Raw genomic sequence first — 27,512 nt, 5'->3', positions numbered from 1 at the left:
GTCGGAGCACATGAGATCGATAGCGAGGCCGCAAGGGTGCTCGTTCCCGTCAGAGCACCCGCCCTCGGCGCGGTAGCAGCCGATCTGGCGAATGCGGCCCGGGAAAGCCTTAACTCCGGCCGCGGCACCGTTGACGGCGACTCGCTTGCAGGACCCGACAGGGGGGAGGCTGGGGGCCTTGTATCCGCCGTAGTGCCCGTTGGGCTCGCGGCAGCACACAAAGTTGGTGGGCCCGACGCAGCCCAAACCAGGGGACCCGCCAGCACAGTCGCTAGTCCACCTGCAGTTGCCGCCAGAGAAACGGGAGTTCTTGCACGAAGCCTGCGTGCAGCACACTTCGCCAGATTGGCACGTTGCTTGTACCCCCACGCCGCCGCCGGCCTTGCAGGTCGAGGCGCGCAGACAGACACCTGGCGTTAGTGCAAAGTGAGGAAGGAGAACGTACCGGCACGGCTGCCCGAGCCGAGGCAGGGCTCGTTCAAGGTCGCGACGACTGCGAGGGGAAGAAGAAGAATGAGATGTATGAGATAGAGCATGATGGAGTGCTTGGGAGTTCGGGATTGATCCGGAGCCAAGGAGGCGCCTTTTATACCTTGCAGGTCGTGCCGTTCACTATGTCCTGCCTCGAGCTCCGTCGCTACATCTACGCTCTTCTCGGGCCAAGACGAGAAGTCTGGGCAACCGAAGCAGGAAGCGATCTGTTCAGCGTCAGCTGAGGGGGCATGGCTCGACACCAACTGTTCACTGCTAGCGCTTGAGTTCGATACTAGTAAACCCACGCACCACCTACCTACACTAGGGCAATTTGCATGTCAGCTAGAACTTGGCGCTTTTCAGTACGTTCCTCTGAGCAAGTCTAGTATCTCTACCGATCAGAGAAGCGACGAATGTACCGCAGTCCTGGAACTCCCCCTCTGGGACTAGTCGAGACGCCGAGAGCCCACTTGCCGGCGTTCAGGTGACTGTATCGTCGACGTTATCGCGCGTTCCATCGGGCCTCAATGAGAAGGCGAGTGTGCTTCTGCCCGGCACTGGCGTCTTCGAGACAATTCATCGAAGCCGTCTCGACTGCGCTGTCGGGAAGATAAACTCTCGCATCCGAGAGTTTCAAGGACTGCAGATCAGGTCCTCGGTTGTCACTGGCGTTGGCGATCAGATGAGCAGTCCGACCACGATTAGGCTTTCGCGACTGTTGACTCGGCGCAGACCAACTGTTCCCATGCACACTGGTGTGGTTGTGTGATCATCAAACGTCGTAGTCGGTCAGTCTTCACACCTGCCTGTCAAAACGCCGTAGCCTCGCGCAGCGGACCTCAGATCGGCACCACTTGGTCTAGACCCCGCCTTCAGGTCGACGCAGCTGCAGTGGACTGACGACCCCGGTGGATTAACTCTCGTGAACCAACTGCGGATCAGAAAACAATGCTCAGTCCAGTCAACACAGACTCTGAACTCTAAGCGGAGAAACGATGTCGACGTCGATGGAGTACGAGTGTGTGAATACATACCCCATACAGAGCAGATGTCGCCAGCAAAGAAGGTTTCGAAAGCTGCAAGCTCCGGAAACGATGCTGCACATGTGTGACGAGGCGATGACGCTCCACCAAGCATAACCATGAGCTAACTTTGTCGTCGGTTTTACGTTTGCTTCTTGATTAAGGGCGGTCCTCCGTATTCACAGCTGTGCTGTGATCGATCAGTGATGCTGACGACTCAAATCCGAGAACATTGGATCACAGTGGAAGGCGAGGAAGCGCGGCGAAGCACAAGTCAGGCATGTGGGGAAGTGAGTGTTGAGACGAGAAATATGTAGAGGCTGTAAGTTTGTGCCGTGTGGGCGTGGGACTGGGGGAGCCTGGCTGGCTCACCACAGGTCAGGTGACGCGAGGCGGAGCTGACGCACTGCAGAAGGTACACATAGCTGAGCCTCCCTGTAATGTGCAGCAGAGTCTAAAGCAGCAAGAAAGGAAACTGGACTAGGTATAGCGCATTCCGACCCGAGGGCGGGGGTGTTGCGCTCGTCTGCTGTCGGTTGCGGTTGGTACGCCGAGCGTTGAACAAGTATAGTGTGCAAAGCCCAGCCCAGACCGCGTCGTTGTGTCTCCACGACGTAAAAGCTACTCCAGCCAGACCGAGCGCGCCATCCTGGAATCCCATGGGGGGGGGGGGCACCTACCACCTACTTCACCAATGTCGTGGCTCACGCCGCAATGTCAAGTGACCCCGCCACGGGGGGGTTCGTACCCAACATCGTCCTCCGGCTCCCTCGCTCTACCCTCGTGACCTCTCCCGCATCTCCGAGGTAGGCTGTGCATGATCGGCGTCTTCCGTCCCACTCTTGTGCTGAGACACGCGCACGCGGGTATCACAGATAACCACGCCAGCTCCCAGCCAGATCACATTCCAACACCCAAATCCCTCCCAGCCAATCTTTATCCCGGCCCATTCCCCGATCCCACCGGCGATCCATCCTCTAACGGACATGCCCTTTCTAGATCCCACAACACCTCAGCCGGCGGCCCAGGATGCATGTGCACAGGCGAGATAAGAGGTGTGAGGAATGCGGGCCCGCTCCGCATGGTCGGGACGCACTTGATACGCGAGCGAGGTACAATCTCGATATATCCCCTCCGGATATCGTCCTGACCGATCCCTCCATCCGGCAGCTCAGTTCCGGTCCGCAGTCATGTCTCATTCTGCTTCAGGCGTGTCGTGCTTACGGCTACGAGGGTGGATCTGCGCTGCTCGGGTGCGCGTCGGGTGCGCGTCGGGTGCGCGTCTGCAGTGTTCTGAGTAGCAGCGGGCGTGGTGCAGCCAGTGCAGCCAGTGCATTACCGGCGGCAGAGCATGCCCGATGTGCGGGCTTGCCATGTCTCACAGCGCCCACGGGCTGTGACAGGCCAGATACACGGGCCCGTCACCCATAGCGAGCCACGAGAGCGCAACGAGTTAGATGGCGGCGCTGACCGCATTCGCAGACCGATGACGCCCGCTCACCAGGGACATCTGACGTAGTGCGTGTTTGTCACCAGCAGTCATCAGGCTCTAGCGTGGTATGCATACCGCTCCCCGACCATGTCGCCGATCAGCGGGCAGCTGCATTCTTGTGCATTCTTGTGCACTCTTGTGCGGTCTTCTGCGGAGTCGTGCAGCGGCGAGGTCCACCACGCTACTCGCGGCTCCGGCGGTGGTGACGAACCACTGCTGACACGAACGCTGTAGCGCGGCTCACGGTATAGATTTCCGAGCATAGGCGGCCAGGCGGCGGTGTCCTCCGCCCAGCCAAGCACGCTTGCTTTACCCATCTCTCCGGCACGCACGCCGCCGGACCCACTGTAAGCCACAAGCTGACCAAGGTTGGCCCCCGTGCGCCCCACACTGGCCCACACCACACTGGCACGGGGCACATGTCCACCAGTCTGCGTAAGCCGACGAATGACCGACAGGGCCGAAACACACCGAAACCCACTCTCTTCGAAGGGAGCGTCGCTTATTCCTCGTTAATTGCTCGTTTATACCTCGCTACTTCAAACTTCGCTCTTCTTTGCTGCGAGCTCGCTACCATGCCCACAGTGCTCGCTACCACGTATGCATGTCCGGGGCGGAGTTGATACTCGGTGTCTCCCCCACTCTCGGCTACCTGGCGATATGCAAGGTGTCTTCGGCCTTGCTCGGACTGGTTTTTGCTCGTTGCTGATCACTGCCTGTCAGTGGGCTCGGCGCTACCGCGCCTTCACTTGTGAGTGATGCTACGCCCTCGGCGCTGGCGCGCCTCAGGTTTGGACGTTTTCTCGAGTACGACTGCATAAGAAAAAAGTAGAAACTGCTGCGCCTTAAACACAATTTTTGGATTGATTTTAACTATGCCAATTATATGGACATATGTTGCGATGAGGATGATGATGAGGGAGATTGCGGGATGAGAGGTACCGTCGACCGGTTCTCAGCTCTTATACTGATAGCGATGCGGCGGCGGCGGGGGGGTCTAGGAGTTGTTGCGAGGTGCTTACTTGCCCTCGAACATCTTCTTGATGTGGGCAGTCGAGAACGACTTGGGGCGCTCGAGGGGCATGCCGAGGGCACGGTCCCAGATGAGCTGGGAGGCGACACCGAAGGCACGCGAGACACCGAAGAGGACGGTGTAGAAGTCCTGCTGGTTGAGGCCGTAGTAGGTGAGGAGGACACCAGAGTGGGCGTCGACGTTGGGCCAGGGGTCTGAGGAACGGTCAGCACGATAGAACTTCGGAAAAGACTCGGATAGATTGATTACAGCACAAGTCGTGCGGGACACTTTGAGCGGAGCGGCAAAAGCGGGGCAACTCGACTATCACCCGGTTTTTTCGGGCCATGAGATACCGACACCCAGGATCAGCGCGCTCTCCCTGAGCACAAAACCCTGGATCGGACCAATTGACCGATAAAGACCGTTTTTTTTTCTACTGGTGAACCACCAGAGTCACCCCGCTTCGGACTGCTGCTGCTGGTTTGCGTAGCCCGTCCACTCGCGTCACGTCACGTATCGCGCGCATGAACCAATCTTGTCCGAGGACTGGTAAACTCACTCTTGGCCTTGCCGGCCTCAAGAAGAATGTTAGGGACGATCTTGTAGATCTGGGCGACGAGCTTGAAGAGCGGGTCGTTGGGGAGGTGGCGGAGAGCGAACTCGCGCTGGGCAGTGTAACGCGGGTCGGTCTTGCGGAGGACGGCGTGGCCGTAACCGGGGACGACCTGGCCGCTCTTGAGGGTCGACCAGACGTACTCGGCGACCTTCTCGTCCGAGGGGTTCTCACCGACAACGGACTGCATCTTCTGGATCCAGCGGAGGACCTCCTGGTTGGCGAGACCGTGGAGGGGACCGGCGAGACCGTTAAGGGCAGCACCGTACGAGAGGAAGGGGTCAGAGAGGGCAGAGCCGACGAGGTGACCGGTGTGGGCAGAGACGTTGCCACCCTCGTGGTCAGAGTGGATGGTGATGTAGAGGCGCATCAGGTCGACGAACTCCTTGTTGTCACCGAAGCCAAGGTAGGTGGAGAGGTTGGCAGAGTAGTCCTTGGAGGCGTCAACAGCGGGCATCTTGCCGTCACCGTAGACGTTGCGGAAGATGCGACCGGCGATCTGAGGAAGCTTGGCAATGAGGTCCATGGCGTCCTCGTAAGTGGGCTGCCAGTAGTCCTTCTTGTTGATGCCCTGGGCGTACGACTTGGCGAAGGCAGAGTCGTGGTTGAGGGCGTTGACGGCGATGGAGAACTGGGTCATGGGATGGAGGTCGCGGGGGCAGCGGTCAATGAGCTCCTTGACGAAGTCGGGGATCTCGCCACGGGCGTTCCACTCGGCGGAAAGGGACTTGACCTGCTCCTCGGTGGACCTCGCCGGTGACGAGGAGCCAGAAGAGACCCTCAGGGAGGGGCTCCTGGCCGCCGGGGGCCTTGGGGAGGGCCTCCTGGGTCTCGGGGATGGTGAGGCCACGGAAACGGATACCCTCGTCGGCGTCGAGGACGGAGCCCTCCCAGACGAGGCCCTTGAGGCCACGCATGCCACCGTACATCTGGTCAACAGTGTTGGGGCCGAACGACTTGTCGCCGTACTTGGCGCGGACCTCCTTGACCTCCTCAATCTCCTTGGGGATCAGCTCGGCGAGGCGCTCCTTGAGCGACTGGGCCGAGGCGACCGACGAGGCCGAGAAGTTGCGGGCGAGGCGCGACTGTTAAGCGTCAGCGGAATGCAATGTGTGACATGCGGGCAACGATGGTAGAAGTGTGTGGAAACGTGTGTGGCATGCCTAAACCGCGATAACGTTGTGGGGATGCGATGATGCACATGGCGTGCGACGTGCGACGACGGTTGTGCAGTGTCGTCACCGAAGCAGTGTGCCAGTGTGTGGATATGCGACAGACGATGCGCCATGCCATAGCCGTAGAGCGATAGGATGGTTCTTTGACTTTCTCTCGCCCCAACCGCAAAGTGGTGCGGGCTGGCGCTTTTGGAGAAAAAAAGGGGGGGTCGCGGAAAAGTTCAAGCGCGGGAGGCGTTGTCGAAGTTGAGAGTGATGTTGACAAGAGTAGAGGGTAGGGAGGGGTGGTAGTGGACAGAGGTACTGACCTGGGTGCGGATAGCGTTGCGGGTAGAGGCGAGCATGGTGATTAGGGGGGGGAGGTGGTGAGAGAAAGAAGAGGGGGAAGTCGGGTGGTGTTGTGTGATATAAAGGTTATGGGCCAGTAGTCTTTGGCTGGTGGCTACGGTGGTTCGCAAAGTGACGACGACTGTTCAGGGTTAAATTCCGGCTCCGTCGGTCCCCATCCTCTTCCCCCTCGGCCGTGGCACTGGCTGGCCGCCGCTTGCTTGCTTGGTCTACAGCCTTCCTATCACCTGCCGCATGACCTCACCATCTCTGCTGTATCTGTGCCTGCCTTTGCCTTAGATGAACTGGAGCCCTTGTCCCTCTTGCCCCCCTCCCCCTTGCAGCAGCTGACCTGACCCTGCCCTTCTCCCGGTGATACCGTGACTGATACTCCTACACTTGCGGCCCATCGGTCAGCAGCCGAGCTTCCCGGACCGTCGCGACGGCCATTTGATTCCCAGTATCCATCACCCAAGCAATCTCGATGCAAGCGAGGCACCTGTCACCACCAGTGCCTACCCCCACTCGCCCCGCTTCGGCTGCCTTTTCCCCCTCCCACTGGCTGCATCTGTTCCTTGTCGAGGACGTGGCCAAGACATCCCGACCTTCCTGACCTCCCCACGGAGCAGCGAAGCAGCGAGGCAGAGCGCACAACACGGCCCGGTCAGAACCCAGCCCAGGTAGCCAGGTAGCCAGGTAGCCAGGTAGCCAGGTAGCCAGGCAGGGCGCCGCAACGCCCGTCCCCTTCGCTAACCCTCGTGCGTACGCGTGCACCCCGGCGCAGAAACCCAAGAATCACGCTGCAGCTCCCAATCACGCCCTAACACTTGATTGATCCTGCCCTGCGGCCGCTCGGCCCCTGCGTGCCCCTATGGGCCCTGCAGAGCTCTCTACACCCTCTATACCCCCATACCATACAGCCTGCCCCCACCGGTTATGTGCCTCAGCTGGGCCAGTTGAAGCCATGGAAAAATGCATCGCCCGTCATCCCCCGACGGTTCGGTCAAATTCTTCGGAAAAATTATTGCCACGTCATTTTTTCCGTCGCTCAACTTTGCCGGGTACCGATCTAGCGACGGGTCGACGGGTCGACGGCACGACAGCACGAAGGCCACGACGACGTAGTGTTACTGCGTAGCGTCAGTAGGCAAGCGGCATGGAGACATGCCGCGGCGCCGCCTTCGCCGCTGGGCCCGCTGGGCGGGGTTTGCGCGCCGCCGACGCAAACGCCTGTCTGTCATTTGGAGACCCCTCACTGTCTCGTTTACGGGCATACCTACTTGATTTCTGCGACGCCGCCGCTGCACCCCGCGCCCCCCATACCTGGTATGCATACCGCTCCCCGACCATGTCGCCGATCAGCGGGCAGCTGCATTCTTGTGCATTCTTGTGCACTCTTGTGCGGTCTTCTGCGGAGTCGTGCAGCGGCGAGGTCCACCACGCTACTCGCGGCTCCGGCGGTGGTGACGAACCACTGCTGACACGAACGCTGTAGCGCGGCTCACGGTATAGATTTCCGAGCATAGGCGGCCAGGCGGCGGTGTCCTCCGCCCAGCCAAGCACGCTTGCTTTACCCATCTCTCCGGCACGCACGCCGCCGGACCCACTGTAAGCCACAAGCTGACCAAGGTTGGCCCCCGTGCGCCCACCCCCATGCCCCCGTGCCTCCCCGGCCCTCTCTGGTGTCCCCGCACACATCGCCGCAATCGCACTTGTCCGACGGCCCGTCAGCACGTCAGCACGTCAGCACGCAGCCAGCGGCAGCGTCACCCTCAAGCGTATGCCCCTGTGCCCCTGGCTCTAACAACCGTGACTGCTCACGCTGATCGCTGCCGCTCGAATGGTTCGTGCCATGAGTCACATCGCTATTATCTGATCGCTGTCCGGTTGCCAGGTGTCTCTACCAAATGATCTACTGTCACAAAAAATGCTACGTCTACAGCTCGTCGTTGAACGACAGGTTGCTGATCACGTCGTCCACCCTCAGAATCATCCGCACAACCTGCGTCGCGAGCAGGAGCTGCTGACGCTTCGAGATGAGCGGGTCGTACACGTACTGCTTCTTCATGTCTGTGATCGGCGTCAGCACATTCTGCCCTCTGCCAAGCCTTCTTCCATTCCACCGGCACGCGTGTATGCTTCTGCAGCTGTCGTCGGGCCAGTCCGGCCCGGCGCACTGGCGCACTGCCCTCCGCACACACATTCGTGATCGAGCAATACTCACCGTTCTCTCCCTTGCCCATGCAGTCAACTCCGAGGCGGGGGTTGTTCTCGGTTACTTGCCTCGACTTGACATCGGCAAGCGTGTCAATCGGCGAGAGACCAGAGTTCTCCGCCAGGGCAAGAGGCACCGCGTCCAAGGCCTGAGCGAACGCCCGCATGGCGTACTGCTCGATAGTGGGGGTCTGGGAGCGAGCGTCAGCAAGTGTGCTCGCTCAGGTTTGGTTTCCGGACATTTGGACAGCGGGGTCACCAGAGTTTTCCCGTGGGGGTAAGACACGGTAAGACACCGGGGCCCAACTGGCCCAAAACTCACCTCGTCGGCCTTTTTCGCGACGGCGATCGAAGCACAGATCTCGGCGGCACCACCACCGTACACCACACGGTTATCCCTGATCAGGTTGCGCACAACGCAGATGGCATCATGCAGCGCACGCTTAGCCTCGTCGATGATCTGTAGTAGTGTCAGCACGGTCTCTTCCTCTCTATGCATGTACGTCGGTGTGGGTCGGAAGTGTAGGCGGCTGCGTGGCTTGCAGCCAGGACCGCGTCTTCACGGCACTATGTTTTGCCGATGGTGGTCACCGATCGGCCCGCCCTGTGCCACGATGTGATTACGCGCACACTTGCGGGGTAACGACCGTTCACCTCCGACCCGACAGGAACAGAATTGGGCCCCCTGGTCACAGACAGACCACATGACCAAGGGGATCCGAGGGGAACCCAGGGGGTTTGGATGCACGTACCATCTTGTTGCTACCACGAACGAACACAGTCACAGCGCGCGAGTTGGCACACTCCTCAATCACCAACATCTTGTCCCTCGTCGTACCGAACGACATCTCCTGAACGAGACCGGCGTGTCCAAGCTTCTCAGCCGACAGGTCCTCGAATCGGGGCACAATGCGACCATTCGTGGCAATCGCAATGAGCTCGATCTCGGGACCGCCAACCCAACGTACGGCGGGGAGGTCGTTCTGCATGAGCAGGTGATTGGCCTCGTCGTCAAAGCCCCACTGACAGATGACGAGGTTCGCTCCAGTGTCCTTAACCCGCTTGATCATCTCCTCGAACTTCTCCTTCTCGTACGCGCGCAGCTTCTTGAACTCCTCGACGTTCTCAATGTCAAGCTTGTGCTTCGTCTTCGGGCGAGGGGGCTCGAACGGACACGTGAGGATCGCAATCTTGGCGTCCTTGACGGTACGGGGCATCTGGGGGTGGGAGAAGTCCTTGTCGATGACGACACCGTGGACGAGCTCAGTGTCCTCGAGGGAACCTCCGACCTTTCCGTCGACCTTGATGAGCTCAAAGTCGACGTCCTTACGCTGGAGGTCGGCGACCGAGAGGACAGCGTCGACGGCAATCTTGGCGAACTTGTCGCCGGCGAGGGAGACGATCTTGGAGCCAAGCGAGGTCTTGGCAGTCTTCAGGAGGTTGGAGGTGTCGTCCTTGCTGAAGGGAACAGTGTCGGCGACGCGGTCAAGCTCTTTGATAGCGATCTCACACGCCTTCTCGTAACCATCGGCGATGCGGATGGGGTGGATACCGCGGTCGAGGAGGGAGAGGGCCGAGGAGAGGAGAGCACCGGCGAGGACTGATGTCAGCTTTGGACCGATGATGGCAACTGTAAGGCATGGGCACGGCTCAAGACAATTGTGCGACAGATCCGGTCAGGCATTTCTCGGCATCGCAGGCATCGCAGTCGCAGAGATGCAGACGCCAGAGCTGTAGCTTGATGCGACCAGCCTGCTCTGCCAGAGCTGTACCAGCGTCTCCAGTTAGGCAAGCAGAGCAGATCTTCAACCGGAGCAACGCGATAGTGCCAATGATCACAAAGTCAGGCTTCGAGGCGTAAATCTTCGTTGCGAGATTAGAGAGCGCGATGAGCTGTACTTGATGTGTCCGAGGTAGATCGCAGACCCCAACATAGGCATGTTTCCTTCCCGAAGCACGTCCAGATAGCTGTTCAAAGCCATTTTGATCCAGTTTCCGGAAAGCAAGCACTCAGAGCGGGGGTTGAGACCCACACGTCCCCTTTCTGTACGCCGATTCCGCGAGACCTGTTGTTCTGTTCTGCCGGCCCGCCTCCAACCGAACTCACCAACAACACCCGTGGTACCGTCACCAATCTCGTCGTCCTGGCTCTTCGAGACCTGATCTGTCAGCTTCGACCCGTGACGAACTGCTAGCTTACCTCAACGAGGAGCTTGGCGATCTGGTGGTCAACCTCCATGTTGGAGAGGATCGTGGCACCATCGTTCGTGACATTGATGTCTCCGTCGGGGGAGATCAGAATTTTGTCGAGACCTCTCGGGCCAAGCGACGTCTTGATGATGTTGGTGACCGCGCGGGCGGCGAGAATGTGGCTCTGTGCGTGTCAGCTTACGACAATCATCTCTGAAGCAGGTAACATACACGGATAGCCTCGAGGCCGTGGGTGCGGACCTTCTTGCCCTGCTCGCTTCCAGTCAGTGTGTTTCTCTCCGTCAGTCATACCGGACAATGATGAAGGGACGTCCGTTCTGTAGTGTGTGTCAACTGAAATTCCCATTGCCGTTCATGCCGCTCGGTCCACCGTATTCGACACGCCGACAGCTCCAAAAGGCAAGCTCCAGAGTCGCACTTGCGCGCCGGTCAAGCAAGGGGTAACGTACCTCGTCCTGGGCGTACACCGCCTGGCCAGCTCCGATCTGGTCGAGCGACATCGTGGTTGTTTTTGGGAGTAGAGTTGTCGAGCAAGATGTTCAAGGAAGCTGACCGAATGTGCGACTGGAAACCAACGCGTCAGAGAGAATCGCACACGTGACATTTGCCACGCGGCATGCACCTGCGACACCTGGAAGCAAGCCTGCTAGGCGTGCCTCCACTATTTGCGCAGTGCCTGGCAGAGGGACGCCTACTGCAGGGAGGGGACGCTGGCCTATCGTGTCAACAACATTTCGTCACTGCACGCAGAAAGTTGAGCATTGAACGCGCGCAAGCGACAGCAACCTTCCGCCGAGTCAGACTTCAGCAGCATGGCGGCCACAACAACATCGACAAGCAAGACAGATGGAGAACCGCGGCCGATACGCGTCACGACCGGTGGTCATGTGGTTAAGTACGCCGAGCGTGCAATTGCGCTGCTCGAGGTGAGACCTCCGGTTCAACTGTTCGAGCTTTAGCTGACACCTCAGGCCGGCTCGCCCGCAATCCTCACAACGCAGCTGTCGACTGAGCCGAAAGCAAACTCAACACTGCATCCGGCCACTCTGGCTATTCCGCGCCTGATCTCTGTTGTCGAGAAGGTGAAGCGCGAGTGGCTGAAAACACACAACGAGGTCTGGCAGTACAACGTCTCGGGGCACATGAAGAGCCAGGAGAGACCGAGTCTCGAACGCGTACTGAGCGGGAAAACTAAGTGAGCTTATCATAAGGCTTTTCGTATGAGGGAGGCGGATCACCCCCTTTCGCGGGTGAAAGAAGCTGTTCATTTTGGACGCGGTAGCTGACTCTCAGGCCCAAAATGACCCACAACCCGTACCTCGAGATCACATTGAGTGGGAGTGAGCTCGACCTTGAGGGCGCGACTGTCCAGCACGAGCGGAGAAAGAAGGAGAAGCGCAAGTCGGACGTAGCGCGGGACGACGTTCAGGCGAAGCGCGCTCGACTCGGTTAACGCATTCGGCTCCCTCTACACTCTTCAGCACGCCTCAACAAGACACTCCCATCAGCATCGATTCAACCACTTATTCATAGAAAGCTATAGATCTACTGTTGTAAAAGTATAAATCCATGAAACTGCGCAAGAAGTATTGGTACAACATCATGTGTATCGTGAAGGGGGGCCGTCTTCAGTGGTTCGGCTGGGAGCGGGCCTGGCTCAGTGAGCGGTGCCGTGCTCATCAAGACAGGATGGGGTAGGATTGTCCAGAATTATATTCAAGAAAGGTATAGAACGTTGAGGGTGAACGTCGTGATGGAGTGCACGGGACGAGTGGAACGAGCCACATATCGTAGACACTCAGCGAATGTATGAGTGTGGATGTGGGGGTGAGGAGTGTGGTTGAACAGTCCTTCCATAATGCCTTAAGAGTGGGAAGTGGGGGAGAGAAGGCTGAGCGCGATTACAGAAGCGCAGCAGCCGTCGTGCCAAGAAGCGCGGTGATGGCCATGGCGACCGACACACTCATCTTGGAGCCGGCGTTCTTCTCAGCCTCCTTGACCTTGTCCGAGGCGTCGTTGTTGACCTTGTCCTTGGAGACAATGCCCATCTGCTTGTCCGTGCAAAGGCCGAGGTTCTTAGCATCCTTGGTGGTAACCCAAACGTAGGGGAGGCCACCGTAGCCCTGCGTCGAGTACGAGACTGAAAGCGAGCCACCGCTACCGACCGTGAACTCAGTGCAGGTGAGGAGGTCAATGACGGGAGTGACAGAGTCCCAGCCAGTGTTGTGGATGGGGAAGTAGGTCCCGTTCTCCGGGGAACCACGGTTGGTGATCGAGAAGAGAACGGGGCCGCGACGAATAGCGACGTCGTAGTCCGTCGAGTCGACGATCTGGGACTTGGCGTTCAGGAACGACTCGCCGTTGTACTCGAGGTTGTTCTCAATGATGGCGGAACGGATCTTGTTGAGACGGGTGATCTGCTGGTAGGTCGTGGTGTTCTCGTAGTTCGAGGGCCAGAGAGCCTCACGGTTGGTGGGATCCATGTTGCCAGCAAAGTCCTGCTCAGAGCCGTAGTAGACGACGGGGATACCCTCGAGAAGGAACTGGGCAACCTGGGCGTTGTAGCCGAGACGGGGGTCGACAGTCTGGTTGCGCCAACGAGGGACGTCGTGGCTCTCCAGGAAGTTACCGAGGACGGTCGTGTCAACGAAACCCTCCTGGACGGCCTTGAGGCGCGAAGTGAACTCGGTCATGTTGGCGTACGGAGCACCGAAGCCCTTCTGGATACCGTAGTAGAGAGGGAAGCCGAGGATGGAGTCGAGGTATTTGTTCTTCTGGTACTTGACGGCCATCTCCATGTCGTCACCGAAGACCTCACCGATACAGAAGACGCCGGCAGCACCACAGAAGCTGGTCCAGAACTCGCCCGGAACGTGCTTCGCCGCATCGATACGGAGACCGTCGATGTTGTACTCCTTGACGAGGTTGGCAATCCAATCATTGAGCTTCGACTGCACGTTCGGATTCTCGGTGTTAACGTCGAGGAGAACGAGCTTCTCGTCACCGAGGGAGCAGTTCTCGACCTGGGTCAGATTGCTGTAGTCCTTGATGATACAGAAGTCGTGGAAATCGTCGCGGCTAGTCCAGAGAGAGCCGTCCTCGGCAAGCTTCTCAGGGCTGTCGATGATGTTCTCAAGAGCAGGGACGTTCTGGACGACAATGTCGACCATGAGCCACATGTTGCGCTTGTGCAGCTCGTCGGAGAGCTTCTTCAGGTCGTCCGAAGAACCGAAGCGGGGGTTCAGCTTGGTGGGGTCATTGACCCAGTAGCCGTGGTAGGCAAAGTTGTAGGGAGTGTGGTAGTCGATGTTTTCTGACGTCAGACACTGCTCTCCCGGCATTATTAGCATGCACACTCACGGCTGACGGGGGAGATCCAGATGGCATCGAGGCCCATTCCCTGGATGTAGTCGAGCTTGTCAATGATGGAGAGCCAAGTTCCTCCACACCAGGTCTGGTCCCAGACATTGCACTCGGAAGGAAGGGGGTTGGTGAGAGCAGGAGCAGAGTCCGAAGGAGGCGCGAAGCGATCGGTGATGAGCCTTAGTTGATGTCAGCGTTTGTTGTTGTGGTTTATGATGAAGCTGCGGCGATGCTGCGGATCACTGATACAGTTCTCTGGAGTCGCGTGCCCCAGCGCCGAGCCCGTGCCTCGGCGGCGGTGGCATCCTTCCTTTGCGTCACAGTACTCACTGGTAGATGGAACGCGTTCGCCACTCCTCAGCGGACTTGGCGCTGACACCGTGAATGGCCGTCGAGGCCAGCAGAGCAGCAGCGGCAGGAGCAAAATACATGGTGGGCGAAACTGGCAGACGGAGCGGCCGGAAAGTGCGATGGGCAAATTCAGGTACGTCGGCTCACAGCGCTGGCGCTGTCGGGGTAAGGTGGAAGGTAAAGAGCGTGGGTGGGTCGAGAAGAAGAGCAGAAGCGACGACGACCAAGGTAGCGATGGAGGTCGAAAGAGAATGAGTGTAGGAGAGTAGAAGAGAAGGTAATGAGTTAGCTGAGGGTAAGGTAACGTGAGTCTGGGCCGGCGAACACGAAGAGGAGGACGAGGGCGGGTTGTTTGTAGCGGAACGAGCGAGCGAGTCCGCCGAAGGCAGGCATGCAGCCAGAGTCTCCAGGCAGAGCACGCGCATGCTGAACCCCTTCACCGCCGCGGCCCATTTGCATCCTGGAGACACCAGGCAGACAGCAGCTGTTAGGCCAAGGAGGCCCCGAGCCTGCCTGCAGGCAGCCAAGAGGACGCTCAGCTCACGCACAGTTCGAGAGGGACCTGTCGAGGTAAGCCAGCCCTACTTGAATTAGGCAGAAGCCGTCCTAGCGCGCAAGGATTCGGACCGCTTTCCCTGAACTGCCGACACTTTCGTTTGGTTAGCGCTGCAGCACCAGAGGGCAAAAGCTTCGCCTCAACGCGCTTCATGGGTACCTTGTCCGTGTACCCTAACAATCCCTGGCTCCAACCCTTCGACGCCTCACGCGCCTCGCGCCTGGGGCTCGCAACACACAGACTCTCCGACCAAGATGCTCACCAATCCGACACTTGAGTCTCGCTCGGAGCATTGTGGCTGCATTGCTCAGCCCTCATGCATGGTCCGCATCTCGGCGACAGGTCCTCTTGGCTGCACAGCAATCAACGTCGACGTCTATTTGGAGGTCGCTAACCCACCCCCCGATGGAACACCGGGAAACGGATACCACCGGTATTTCCGTGCCTCGTGAGCAACCCTTCTGCAAGAAACTTTCGCTGGACAGGAGACGGTGGAGAGCAGAGCTCGAAAGCCGGCATCGGAACAGGCACTGTTTTTAAGTTTTCGACCTCCTGACTGACAGTCCTTGCGATGGGCTTTGGCATGTGGTGCATAAAGGCCTTAGTCGCTCATTCGCTAGCCTGTGTAATTGGGCACCTTACATTGCAAGTCGCGTGCGGGGGGCGTACAAGCCAGTGGTCTGCAGGTCTGTAAGGGGTCAGTTCTTTCTTGCACAGCCGACGATTCAATGGCAGAAGGTGACAGAAGGGTGCTCTGATGGGCTGAATTGTACGTGGTTGCGCTGTCGAGGTGCCCCGACGCCGACTCTTGAGGGGGAGGCGTTATAAACAAGCATACTGTAGCAGGAGAGCGAATCACAGAGTCTGTTACCCACCGTCTAGACGAGCGGCCGCCGCGTTGGTTCTATTCTGGTTCTCTGCATGAATGTCCATGGAGCTGAACATCTTTTGACTATAACTGCTTCCGAGGGCCGATCCCACTTCTGTACGGGGCACCTACAGACCGAACTGCGTACTGAGCACACGCAGATCAGCAATGAGTGCTGCGATGCCGTCCGCCGTAGCCGTCTGCACGGCTTCGACGCCCTCTGCGGTCATGTTTCGGCGCAGATCCCATAACTTGTCATTGATTTCGGCCTTGAGGACGACCAGCTTGCGTATAATGGCTCTCACGGAAGGAGGAACGTCCTCGCTTCTGGCGGAAGAGGGCGCTGGAGACCAGTTAGAGTTGGTGTCCCACGAATGACGGAGATTCAGCGGCTGCGGGGCTGCCCGCTGCAAGGCGCGGGGAGCCGGGGAACGCAACGCTGATGTTGTCGAAGCTGGTGAGCTCAGGCCGGGGTGCTGCGATGCAGTTGCCTGTGTCTGAGGCAAGGAGTGCTGACCTGCGAGCGAGGAAGACGCGGACAGCGGTGTCGGCGGTGGCAACATAGGAGCGTTGAATCGCTCATTTTGCGCCAGCATCTCAGTGATCACTCTCTGGAGTCGACGCATGATCTATGAATGAGTTGTTGCCGAAGGAGCTCTCCAGACTCACGCGAACGGATCTGATGATCGCGATACTCTGGAGAGCATTCAAACCGAAGCTCAGAGCCGCTAGTTGTCAGTTGCCGGGCCTCAGCAGTCACCCACCCAAGGCGATAGCAACGCTGAGGGCAGAGATCTTGAATTGGCACTTCATGTGCTTGCGCTGAACGAGGAACGAGAGAGCGATAGGTGATGCTGGTGGCCACGATGTGGTCGACGGAGTGTACTCGTGGAGAGAGTAAATGCAGGGGTGTGAAGGACGCTCATGGAGATAATAGAGATGTGCATGCATCACTGGCGAGGTCGAGGAAGACATCCTGTTTACCTTGGAGGCGGGGGATGATCCATGATGATCTGGATCGGTCTGGACCGTTGCGCCCCCCTCCGGCCCCGCCTGCCTCGTGACCGCTGATCCCGCAGTTACATGACCGCAGTCGTCAGTGGATCTGCTACTGCTGCGAGTTGAGCTGGTTTGCTTCTACATCTCTCTCACCATCGGAAGCGTCCGTTATCCTCACGCCAGTCAGTCGCGCACATCCAGTGACTGACCGCCGAAACGTCGGCTGCACTTGTCTTCCTCAACCCTGGTCCTCACTGCATTTCCGCCACAGAGCTTGTCATGAGCCCTTGCAATGCGAGCTTCTCCCTTCTGCCGACGATAGGTGAGGTCTGCTGTCGATATGGGATCCACTCCTTGCTCTCGCGAGCGGATCATAGCCTGGCATTGCCACACCACAACTGGCGTGAAGGCCGTGATTGAGCCCGAAGTTTATCCGTGTGCAGCAGCGCAAATCCAGTCTGTCGGCGTTCGCCACTCGGACGGGCAAGGCGGGGCAGTCCTGACCTCTCCGGCCGTCGACTTTGCGTCGAGGGAAGGGCTCAGGACGCATGGCCGATCCCTGTCACTTCTCGGCCGCTTCGCCGGACGCCTGCCAGATCGCCGGACAAACCCTCGGTGTCCACCACGAGTCGTCCGCTCGGCCGCGCCGGAAACGTCATCAGTTCGAACCCCCAAGACCGTACCAAGACCACGCACAGACCCCTCGCATCGCCTCCAGAGCATCCAGGTCCGAAGCCACTGTGACGAACGCCACCAGGTAGGAAGGCGTCAGGAAGAAGTCTCTCGTCAGCCGTTCCTCCCCATTGTGAGTCCGCATGAATGATTGATTACATGTTCGTGTAAAGGATACAACAGCTCCTTCCTCCCCCACACGCAGGCGGAGCATCTGGTGAGTCGCGATCGAGGAGCTTGTGAATTATACAGCTTTTGGTCTATTCGGCGTAGAATGTCGTTCGGCACTTGCCATCGGCGCGTGGTCGTGATCGTGATTGTGATTGTGCGCGAGTGATTTTGGAGGTTGAGCCAGGGTCCTGCGATCTAGAAAGCAGTGCTTGCAGCCGATTTCTCAATGAGCGCCCTGGGCACCAGTCCACTTTCGACCCTAGCGATTCTGTCGCGCGCGAATCGCTGCAAGCCCTGCAGCTCGCTCAATTGCTGCTGTGCCTGCGCCGACGCCGAAGGCGCGCCGGGTACGCTCGCAGCGCCCGTAACGCCGGCAATGCCGGACTGTGATCGAGACGCGAGGGACTCGATACGCGCGCCCAGGTCGGCGTCCAGTTGTCGCAGCTCGCGCGCCGCCTCGTCCAGGGCGAGCAGGCTTCGCTGCTGAGTTTCCGACATGGAGGCGTACACTTGCGAAAGCCCTGCCTGTCGGTACAGGAGGACCAGGCTGAAGACGAAGAGGAAAGCTGCCCCGTCAGTTGGTGTTCGTACATGTCTGGGCGGGGCTTGGCTGTCCCGCTGCCATACTCACCAGTAGCCACGAGCAGGCAGGAGACGAAGACCTCGGACGATTGTGAGAGAGGCGACTCGTAGAGCGCAACGGTTTCGACGGGCGCCATGGTGCTGATCGTGACCGAGTGGGCAGTAACGACAGTGAAAGGGAGAGCGACAGCGAGCGCCTGTGCGTCTCGTTGCTCTTAAGTAGCCAGCAGACTCGGAGCCAAGACCGAGAGCGAAAGCACGGGTCGCACAGGAAGCAGGAGTAGTCGCACAGGTCGTCAAGTTCTCAGGCTTTCTTGATCCGTAATGGTCCCTTGGAATCTCAGGACTAGGGGACCCAACGTACAGCGCCGAAACTCAGAGCTGACGACAGATTGGTGTCGCACCGTGCAACCTCATGCTTCACGCGCTCACTAGCTTACGCCATGCTATTGCTTGGGTCCTGGTATACCTGGTATCCTGTTATCCTGGACCTGATTTACGTCCTGAGCTATGATGAATGCAGCAGGCAATCCAAGGCGATCGCAGGCGAGGGCTTCCGGTGGCTGCCGGGCGGAGCGTAGTGGCCCACTGGTAGCACCGCCCACATGCCCCGAGTGGCTGAAGATGGCCGCATGGCCGATCGCGGCGCCGTTCTTGCGCCGCTGTCACACCGTGCACACCGACAAGTGAAGCGTGCACATGTGCACCATAGAGTTTGGGCGGGATGCCGTTGACTCGCTCACAACTGTGCACACGAGGTCGTACTCCGATTATACTTCAGGCCGACATGACATGTGGGTATGATCTTGCTTCGAGCACTTCCCGTTGCATAGGTCTGATAGTGGTCAAATCTCGGAAGGAAGGAGGAAGTACGCACGCCCAGCCCAAGCAACGTAAGCTCATCTATTCAATCATTGAATGGATAAAGTTCATTCTTCAGGTGCGGCCATGCTGCCTTCGCAACACAGCTCAATTACTCTCGCCTCAGCCTTCGCGCGTCTCGTCTGCTTCTGCTAGGATGCGCCCCCAGTCGTCGTGTCTTGTTGACATCCATTCATGCCCGGAGCAAGCTTGACAAGCATGTGTGCGCGTGCGCGCTTGTGCAACGCCAATGCCGATGGCGCTATTCAGAGTCTGAAGGCAGGATCTTATGAAAGCCGATGAACCCGGGTGATCGGGCCAGTGTCGCCGCCTCATTCCTCATCGCCTGCATGTTTGGGACAGTGATCACCAAGGGGTTGAGGCAACGTAAGAGGTTAATCATCGGGAGGCGAGGCACAGAGGCACGAATCTGGCACTGATGGCCGCTGGCTTCATGCTCTGTGCCAGTTGTCCGTCTGCGTCTGCGTCCAACTCATCGGAGACGCTCATGCATAACGAACATGGCTCAGGAAAGGCAGACTTGTCATTGCAGAACCCAGCTTTGCACTGGAACCACTGCCGGGACAGACGTTCGAAGAACAGCATGAACCAGGAACCGGAGCAGACGTCGTGCTACCGTGCGGGTGACAGATCTTAACTTGAGGGTGCACTCGTCCGCAGTCGCCATCTGCACACTGTATTTCACCTCTGCCGGACACTGGCGCCGCGTCTGGGACTGAGTGCCGACGAGCGGAGCAGGAATAGCATGCATGAAAGGGCAGTGCCCAGTGTGAGAAGGACCGGTCTCGAGATGGCCGACCAATAGAGGTCCCAGGTATGCCAAGACCTGGCTGTGCCTGTTGACAAGATTGTGCTTCTCTCTCCTCACCCTCTCTCGGATTCTTTTCTCCCATGTCCGCCCTCTCCATTCATTCATGAAGCGGTGGGATACAGGCATGCAACTTGGCGGCCGATGGTAGAGGAGTGAAATGACCAGAGTATCGGAGGCAGAGAAATAAGCTCAGCGTCGGCACTCCAAGGATAGTAACTCTGCCGACATCTGACGGCGTCGGTTTCGTAATGTCCCATCTCTCAGTGCACACCTTCGTCCTCATCCCTCGGCTCTCGGCCCGTTGAGTATCATCTGCCTCGATGAAGAACTGGAAGGTCGAGAAGTACGACGCCGGGTTGCGTGAGAAGCAGGGAGAGATAGACATATTAACCACAGACTGCGACTGTAGGAGACGGGACACGAGGGGCAGAGGTGTCGTCGCCTGCTTCAGATGCCTCTCTCCTCATTGCGACTGCAACGACAGGAGACGAGTGTTTCAGAACAGCAGGCTCAATCTGCGCCGTTCACATGTCGACTCTGACCCCTCCTGTTCGTCGTTCTAAGGCAAAAGCGTCAAGCACGATAGGCTACGTGATGAAACTCCTGTTCTGGGCGAGCGCTGTGGGCCAGAGGCTAGTTAACGCAGGACAACTCCGAAACCCGTGACACAACCCGAATCTCGACGCACTTGCAGCACGGAATGGAAGTAAGATGACAACATGAGACAGGGCGCGAGCTATGGAAGTGTCTAGTTATACAGGCGCAGTGGGGAGGATGTGGTGGGCGATCGCGCGCGATCGAAGACAGGGAGGGGAAGAGCGGTAAGGGGACCGGCCCGCGGCCCGGAAGCCGTGTGGCCTCGATCTGGTGTATCGGGGGTGTCTATCGGGAGAGTACTGTCGGTCGGGGCGTAAGAGTCGTCAAGTAACAAGGGAATCTTGATCTAGTTCCAATCCAGCTCGCGCCTCATACGACGTTGAGGCTAGCCACACTCCCCTCCCTCGTGCCCCAGGCGCTCGTACTCTTCCCTCCCCTCAGGATATCGAGCTCTCTCAGAATATCCCCCAGCTGGTCATGCACACTGGCGCGATGCTGGCCCAGCTGGCTGCTGATCTCCTCGGGAGAGACGGAGCCGCAGCGCAGGCGAGAACAGAGCGAGTACACATCTCTATCGACTTCATCGTCGAGCTCGATGATCCGGCGCGAGGCAATGTTCACGGCCGCCTTGGTGCGGCTGGCGGCTTGCAGCGCCTCCAGTCGCAGCGCGAGCTGAGTGGCGTGCAGAGCCTGCGTCTGCTCCATCTGGTGCACGGATGCGCCAGAGGGACGGCGACCGTCGGCGAGCTCAGTGTAGCGTTTCTGACCGTCAGCGTCACAGTCAAGCGTATGCCGCTGCTGGTGATCGGGGCATGCCACAGCTTAGCCGTTTACCAGCCAGCACATGTTGACTTACCCTCACGCGCTGATCGCGGAAACACTCCCGAATCAACGTCGACACGCTGATGAGTGCGAGGAGTACTGCACTGTCAGCTACTATGCAGGTTGCCGCCCAACGCACCCCCATACGCACAAAGGAAGGCCGCGAGCGCAATCACGACGCCGTTCGGCTCGACGCTGATTTCCCCGTTGCCGTCGCCAGGCAACGCGGTCGGAGGGGGCAGATGGGCCTCGGACTGCTGTTCCGGGGGATGGCCCGTCGTCGAGATCGCCACCATTGCTGCTTCTGGTAGGAGTGTAGATGGGGAGGGGGAGGGAGCAGGGCAGGAAAGACGAGAACGAGAGGACGAGTGGGGAACAAGAGACCGGGGATCAGAGATTTATGCCACAGACCCAAGAGAGCAAGGGTGGCTGTGGCCACGGGGGATCCGAGTGGGTGTGAAGTGTTAGGCGCTGGGATGTACCCCGAGCAACACGGCCCCGAGTACCACGGGGTACAGTGAGCGATTTTGGGTATATGCAAATACTGAGAGGTCGATGTGAGATTGTTGGACCCATGGCGCTACGCGAAGCGAGCGCTCTCGGAGGGCACGTTGCGCTGTTGTCCCCGTCACTAGCTCTAACTCTTCTGCTGAGATCGAGCACGTTTCGATCCCATTGTACCCCTGCCGGCCCATCTGCGTTCGCTTCGGTTGCATATGGGACGCACAATGGCGATGCGGAGGTTCACAGGCTAGGTTTGGTTCACATTAGCGCCGTAGCGCTTCCCTCCGCCGGCGTTGGTGTCACGAGGCTGAGTGACGGGCTGGTAAATCCCTCGCTGAGCTGATTTCTAAATTCGCTCATCGCTACCAGGCGGCCAATCGCGCAATTCCTCCAGCAAAACCATACCAGCGGTACCTCCTTCGCCATGCATGCGCCAGGCTGTGGTTAGTGCCGCTGCATGCGGGGATGAGGTCATAGGTAATGTCCCATTGCACTAGCACTCCGAGATCGAGCGGACTTGCAATCCCCCGCTGCGGTTCCCAGTGCGGGGTTGCGGAGTCACTTTGCAAACAGCAGAAGAGCAAATCCTCGGCAGTCAGTAACTCGGCAGTCACTGCTGACGCGAGCAGCGGTTCTCCAGTTGAGCCTGCCCCCTCTCAGTCCAGGTACAGTGGGCCAGTTGCGTCAGAAACAACTCAGTTCTGCGTTAGCTCGCAGGCCAGCGATTTGGCAATCCCGTTTGCCTCAAGCTCAGAATCATTCCTTCGATCTGCTCACGAAATTGAGACAGGCAGGCTTGGGAAACGCTTGGGCCACTTTATTTATAGAGCGTCAAGACTGCCGAGTTACTTCCTGCGCCACTCCGCTGGACTCGGGACGAAGGGCAGCGCACGATCGTGGACACGGGGACCACGAGGGCAGCGTTATGTGTTGATTCCGAGCAGAGCTTGCACAGGATCGACTGTCCCGCTGGGTGCTTGCGGTTGTCGAATGAACTGATTCACGGCTCAACGGGATGAATCTGAGCTGTTAGAGCTTGGGACGAGGTATTTTTCGCATTCGCTCTGTCCTCTGCCCTACGCATCACCATGACACCACCCCTGCCCTTGTCGAGCTTGCACTTGGGGCATCGGGTCCGCCGACAGTGCACACAATGATTGTAGCACGTAATGGCTCTGGATGCTCGGAATACGTGCTCATTGGGCGGCAAGGTGGCGCGGCTTTGGTGATGTGTGCGAGATTGCGAGGACTAGACGGCAGGGGCTAAAGTTGAATTGTGCAGAGGATGGTTGGGTGAGGATGATGGGTGGCGTGGGGTGTGTGCACGGCCGCAGGGCCGAGAGGGTAGATAACGTCGACGATGATGGGCGGCCAGTCTTCTTTTCCGCGATCTGATCCGTCGTTATCTTCTCGAACTTTGACCTGGCCAAAGTGAGACGGCGAGACCGAGGCGACCGAGCCTCGTCTCTGATAAGGACGCGACCGCTGCATTTGCTCGGTCGCGCGAGGAGGCGTGCGCCGCGATCCGCGATCGACGACGACCCGAGTGTCATTGGCGGAACCAAAGATAAGCCGGTGACCACCCGTCTGTGGTGTCGTGAGTATGACTTCAGCCAGAAACGGCAATGCCGCCGTTCCTATCCCACTCGTCGCTTTCTCCACCTCCTATCACTGCCCATCTCCACAACCACAACCATGCCGGCGCGCGACCCCGCAGCCGCGCCGCACATCCCTCCGCCGCTCTCCACCACCCCGCCCGGCCCAGGCTTGCCCACGCACTATGTCGGCGGTTCAGGTTCCGGGCGCGCCCGCTCCGGCAGTTCAGCCGGAGCAGCTGGCATGTACCGCGAGCTGAGCACGTCGCCGTCAACCTCGAACCGCCGCACAAGCGCAACACTCGGAATAGGGCTCCCGAATCCGGACCAGCGTGCGCGCCGCGTTAGTCAAGGAGGTGACTCGCGCGTAAGCCGCTTGTTCCGCCGCCTGTCGGCCACGTCGGATCACTCCGATGGAGCCCATGGGCACCACGCGCACCACATTATCGACCCCGTCTCTGGCGTTGTCGAAGATGCCATTTGCGAGAGCGAGTTTGAGCGCGAGGACGACGCGCTTGACGAGTGCGTTTCCACCAGTTTCATCCCCCCCGGCCCAGCTACAACGACTAGCTTCCCCGTCACATGAGCACGCAACGGCATGGCTGCAGGGGCGAGGACGGGAGGGATCTTCCCCCTTCCAAGCTTCCTCCCTGTTCGCAGACTCGCACGCACACCATTGTGCTACGGGCGTAGCTGGCGCAGACGGTTGCCGTTTATGTGCGCCGTTGCGCTCCGCTCAAAACAGGTGGAGAGATTCGCTGTCGTGCGTCTAGACTCTTGGTTTGTGTCAGGCGGCCGCGCGAGTCTTGCGGGCACAGCTCACTCCAAGACACATCTTCATCACACACTCCCACGCCCATTACGACTCTATAAAAAGTTGGGAGACAGCTGACCATGCGCAGGGCTGGAGCAAGCACGACCTCACGCGCCATTCGCGACTCGACCCACCGCCTGGCGTCTATGTCCGTTCAAACTAGCGGGTATATGAGTTCTGGCTTCCAACTCGACCACCGACCACACCATCCTAGTCCGCTCACCAGCTACATTGGCTCGACAGTCGACTTCCACGGCACGTCCCCGTCATCGTCGCGGCACTTCAAGGGCCCCGAGTCACCCAAGTCTGGGCCGTCCGGCCTCTCGGTGCTTATGGAGCGCGGCCGCGCCGGCCTTGGAACATCACAGCGATCGCAGGACAGTGAAGACTCTGGCGACACGACGCCGCACGCTCGACCCCGCGAACTCTCCCCAGAAGTCGACCCGCGCGAGGCGCAACTCGACTACCGTGCTTCCCACCTCGCCGAAGTACAGGAAGTCAACGAGGAGATCGAAGACGACATGGGTAACTCATCGGAGTTCAGACAATACCTCGAGGCCGAGGCCGCCAGGCCGCCGAACGAGCAGACATCCCTGCTCGCCGACAGGAAGCAGGGGTGGAGGTCACGCACCGGGGTTGATTTCCAGGTCGCCCGAAACCGCTTCTCCAAGATCACGCTCACAGAGGCCGTCCGCCTCTGTATCACTGAGCCCATCCACTGCCTCCCTGCCGTCATTCTCGGTGTCCTCCTCAATGTCCTTGACGGTGTTTCGTACGGCATGATCCTCTTCCCGACTTCGCCCTACTTCCCCGGCTTCTCCTCGCTCGGCATTTCGATGTACTTCATGTCGTGAGTTAAGAATGGCTTGACCGCTAGCTGACCCCCAGGTGCGTTGTGTCTCAGCTCGTGTTCTCGGCCGGCGGCAGCATTTTCGGCGGTGGGAACGGCACGATGATGATCGAGGCGATCCCGTTCTTCCATATCCTTGTGAACCTGATCGTGGCCGAGGTCGGGGATGACGCAAACTCGATCGTCGCGACGACCATGGCTGCGTTCGCATTCAGCTCGATCCTGACGGGCCTCGTCTTCTTCCTCTTGGGCGCGTGCCGTCTGGGCTCGCTCATCGGCTACTTCCCCCGGCACATCCTCGTTGGATGCATCGGGGGCGTCGGTGTGTTCCTGATCCTCACGGGATTCCAGGTCGCGATGCGCCTCCCCGAGGACGGCTTCGAGCTGAACCTCGAGTCGCTCAAGCTACTCTTTTCGTCGGTGCACACGTTCGCCCTGTGGGCCATCCCCGTCGCGCTCGCTATCTTGCTCCGTGTCATCACGCACCACGTTCACCACCAGCTTGTGTTCCCCTTGTACTTCTTCGTGCTTCCGGTCCTATTCTACATCATCGTCGCGATCGGGCCGTGGAGTCTCGACGACCTCCGCCACGCCAAGTGGATCTTTGAGGTCGACCCGGACCCCAAGCCCTGGTACGAGTTCTACACGTACTTCAGCATCAAGAACATCAACTGGGAGGCATTCTGGGGTGTCATGCCCACGCAGCTCGCGCTTGTCTTTTTCGGCATCCTCCACGTGCCCCTGAACATTCCCGCCCTCGGCGTGTCGCTGTGCGAGGACAATGTCGACCTTGACCGCGAGCTCGTCGCACACGGCTTCTCCAACCTTGCTGCTGGCTTGACAGGCACTGTTCCGAACTACCTCGCCTACGTGAACTCTGTCCTCTGTGAGCTTTTACGTTCAGACCTCCAAGCTAACCCCAGTCTATCGCGTTGGGGGCGGCTCGCGCTTGTCCGGCTTCATGCTCGCGCTCGCGACCAGCGGCATCATGTTTATGGGACCTGGTGCCATTGCCTACCTTCGTAAGCTAACCCACTCGTACTGAGCTTACGTTCAGCCGTGTCCGTCGTCGCCGCGCTCATCTTCGTGCTTGGCTTTGACCTGACGATTGAGGCAGTGTGGGACACACGCCATCGTGTCAACCGGATGGAGTACATCACGATCTGGGTCATCATCATCGGCATGACGGTGTTTGACTTTGTCATCGGCCTCTTCATCGGCATCATTCTCGCCTGTGTCTTCTTTGTCGTGCAAAGCTCTCGCCGTCGCCCGATCCGCACCGTCTTCAGCGGCGCGACTGCTAAGTCGACCGTCAGGCGCCCCGCCGCGCAGCGCGCGTTCATACAGATGGTCGGCTCGCAGACGTATGTCATGAAGCTGCAGGGCTTCCTGTTCTTCGGCACGATTGCGGTCGTCGAGGACGAGATCCGCAAGCTGCTCGACTTAGCGATGTGGGAAAACAACCCGATCCGCTTCCTGATCATCGACTTTGCGCTCGTTGGCGGGCTCGACTTTTCGTCTGCCGAGGCGTTTGTGCGCATCCAGCGTCTCCTGGCTGCCAAGGACGTGCTCTTAATCCTATGTGGCGCCGAGCCGCACGGGCTCGTGGGCACCGCCCTACGCGCAGTGGACCTCTGGGCTGATGAGGACGGAAGTCAGGTCGAGGTGTTCCGGACGCTGAACGACGCGCTCGAGTGGACGGAGAATGCGTACTTGACGGTGTTCTACGACAACAAGGCGCGCCAGAGACCCTCCCTCCAAGCGACCGAGGCTCGTGGCATCGATCTGCCCAAGATGGCAAAGGTGCCGTTCAGTCTGGCGGAGAGCTTCCAGAACTCGCCGCGGCGCACCCTCCTCGCCCGCGCAGGAGACGAGAACCTGCACTCCGGCTTCGTGACGTACGGCTCGACACTGGCGCCTCCAGCGCAATCACCCAAGTCCCCTCCCGCCGCCGAAGAGCACCACGAGGCCCCGCGACCCTTCGGCCAGCCTCTCCAGATCCTCCTTCAGACCCTTGGCCCTTACACAGACGCCGGGACCGAGTTCTTCCAGGGTGTCGCGCCGTACTTTGCCCAAGTCGTCGTCGAGACGGGGCACGTGCTCTGGCGCCAGGGATCAGCGAGTGACGGCCTCTATCTCATCGAATCTGGCTCGCTGCGCGCCACATACGCGTTTGACGAGCACGCCGAGGCGATCCACGAGACCATGGTAGCAGGCACTGTGGCGGGCGACCTGAGCGCGCTGAGCGACACGCCGCGCAACGCAACAGTGGTCGCGGAGCGGGACTGCGTGCTCTGGAAGCTGACGCCGGAGGCACTCGAGAAGATGCAGAAGGAGCGGCCCGAGGACGCGAGCCGCCTCACCAAGGTTGTGCTCAAGGGTGCGGTCGAGGAGGTCGACGTCCTCAGCGCGCACCTCATTGCTGTCCTGTCGTAACGAATGCCCGTGGAGAGTGGGCTCCGGGTTTCAAAATGTCAATTTTAACGTTGTCGATGCATAATGTCATAGGTTCTGCGGACTGGGGCACTGGCG

At 59.2% G+C, this 27,512-nt stretch overlaps 8 protein-coding genes across 8 annotated transcripts; 2 read left to right on the top strand and 6 right to left on the bottom strand.

The window, feature by feature from the left end:
* Positions 1 to 4,006: 4,006 nt before the first annotated feature.
* A1Q1_05722 (citrate synthase) lies at positions 4,007 to 6,135 on the bottom strand (the record flags this gene model as incomplete). Its single annotated transcript, XM_014320931.1, has 4 exons — positions 4,007 to 4,215; positions 4,563 to 5,292; positions 5,366 to 5,701; positions 6,100 to 6,135. The coding sequence occupies 4 exons, from the start codon at positions 6,133 to 6,135 to the stop codon at positions 4,007 to 4,009; spliced, it is 1,311 nt and encodes a 436-aa protein (XP_014176406.1).
* Positions 6,136 to 8,054: 1,919 nt separating this feature from the next.
* Positions 8,055 to 11,043, bottom strand: A1Q1_05721 (T-complex protein 1 epsilon subunit; the record flags this gene model as incomplete). Its single annotated transcript, XM_014320930.1, has 8 exons — positions 8,055 to 8,188; positions 8,343 to 8,523; positions 8,655 to 8,792; positions 9,085 to 9,962; positions 10,440 to 10,482; positions 10,533 to 10,706; positions 10,754 to 10,792; positions 10,993 to 11,043. 8 exons carry the CDS (start codon positions 11,041 to 11,043, stop codon positions 8,055 to 8,057), a joined length of 1,638 nt encoding a protein of 545 aa, XP_014176405.1.
* Positions 11,044 to 11,355: 312 nt separating this feature from the next.
* A1Q1_05720 (uncharacterized protein) lies at positions 11,356 to 11,996 on the top strand (the record flags this gene model as incomplete). The annotated part of the gene is made up of 3 exons (XM_014320929.1): positions 11,356 to 11,469; positions 11,515 to 11,738; positions 11,837 to 11,996. The coding sequence occupies 3 exons, from the start codon at positions 11,356 to 11,358 to the stop codon at positions 11,994 to 11,996; spliced, it is 498 nt and encodes a 165-aa protein (XP_014176404.1).
* A 448-nt stretch (positions 11,997 to 12,444) lies between these two features.
* A1Q1_05719 (uncharacterized protein) lies at positions 12,445 to 14,337 on the bottom strand (the record flags this gene model as incomplete). Its single annotated transcript, XM_014320928.1, has 3 exons — positions 12,445 to 13,856; positions 13,904 to 14,085; positions 14,237 to 14,337. 3 exons carry the CDS (start codon positions 14,335 to 14,337, stop codon positions 12,445 to 12,447), a joined length of 1,695 nt encoding a protein of 564 aa, XP_014176403.1.
* Positions 14,338 to 15,809: 1,472 nt separating this feature from the next.
* On the bottom strand, positions 15,810 to 16,307 carry A1Q1_05718 (uncharacterized protein; the record flags this gene model as incomplete). The annotated part of the gene is made up of 1 exon (XM_014320927.1): positions 15,810 to 16,307. One exon carries the CDS (start codon positions 16,305 to 16,307, stop codon positions 15,810 to 15,812), a length of 498 nt encoding a protein of 165 aa, XP_014176402.1.
* A 1,411-nt stretch (positions 16,308 to 17,718) lies between these two features.
* On the bottom strand, positions 17,719 to 18,242 carry A1Q1_05717 (uncharacterized protein; the record flags this gene model as incomplete). The annotated part of the gene is made up of 2 exons (XM_014320926.1): positions 17,719 to 18,089; positions 18,155 to 18,242. The coding sequence occupies 2 exons, from the start codon at positions 18,240 to 18,242 to the stop codon at positions 17,719 to 17,721; spliced, it is 459 nt and encodes a 152-aa protein (XP_014176401.1).
* A 2,522-nt stretch (positions 18,243 to 20,764) lies between these two features.
* Positions 20,765 to 21,513, bottom strand: A1Q1_05716 (uncharacterized protein; the record flags this gene model as incomplete). The annotated part of the gene is made up of 3 exons (XM_014320925.1): positions 20,765 to 21,157; positions 21,252 to 21,316; positions 21,369 to 21,513. 3 exons carry the CDS (start codon positions 21,511 to 21,513, stop codon positions 20,765 to 20,767), a joined length of 603 nt encoding a protein of 200 aa, XP_014176400.1.
* A 1,903-nt stretch (positions 21,514 to 23,416) lies between these two features.
* Positions 23,417 to 27,416, top strand: A1Q1_05715 (vacuole protein; the record flags this gene model as incomplete). Its single annotated transcript, XM_014320924.1, has 5 exons — positions 23,417 to 23,838; positions 24,219 to 24,968; positions 25,019 to 25,866; positions 25,904 to 26,002; positions 26,098 to 27,416. The coding sequence occupies 5 exons, from the start codon at positions 23,417 to 23,419 to the stop codon at positions 27,414 to 27,416; spliced, it is 3,438 nt and encodes a 1,145-aa protein (XP_014176399.1).
* Positions 27,417 to 27,512: the final 96 nt, after the last annotated feature.

This window comes from Trichosporon asahii, assembly GCF_000293215.1.
Source record: "Trichosporon asahii var. asahii CBS 2479 unplaced genomic scaffold scaffold00075, whole genome shotgun sequence".
NCBI lineage: Eukaryota > Fungi > Basidiomycota > Tremellomycetes > Trichosporonales > Trichosporonaceae > Trichosporon > Trichosporon asahii.
The sequence above is the reverse complement of the archived record's forward strand: the minus strand, read 5'-3'. Positions and strand labels throughout refer to the sequence as shown.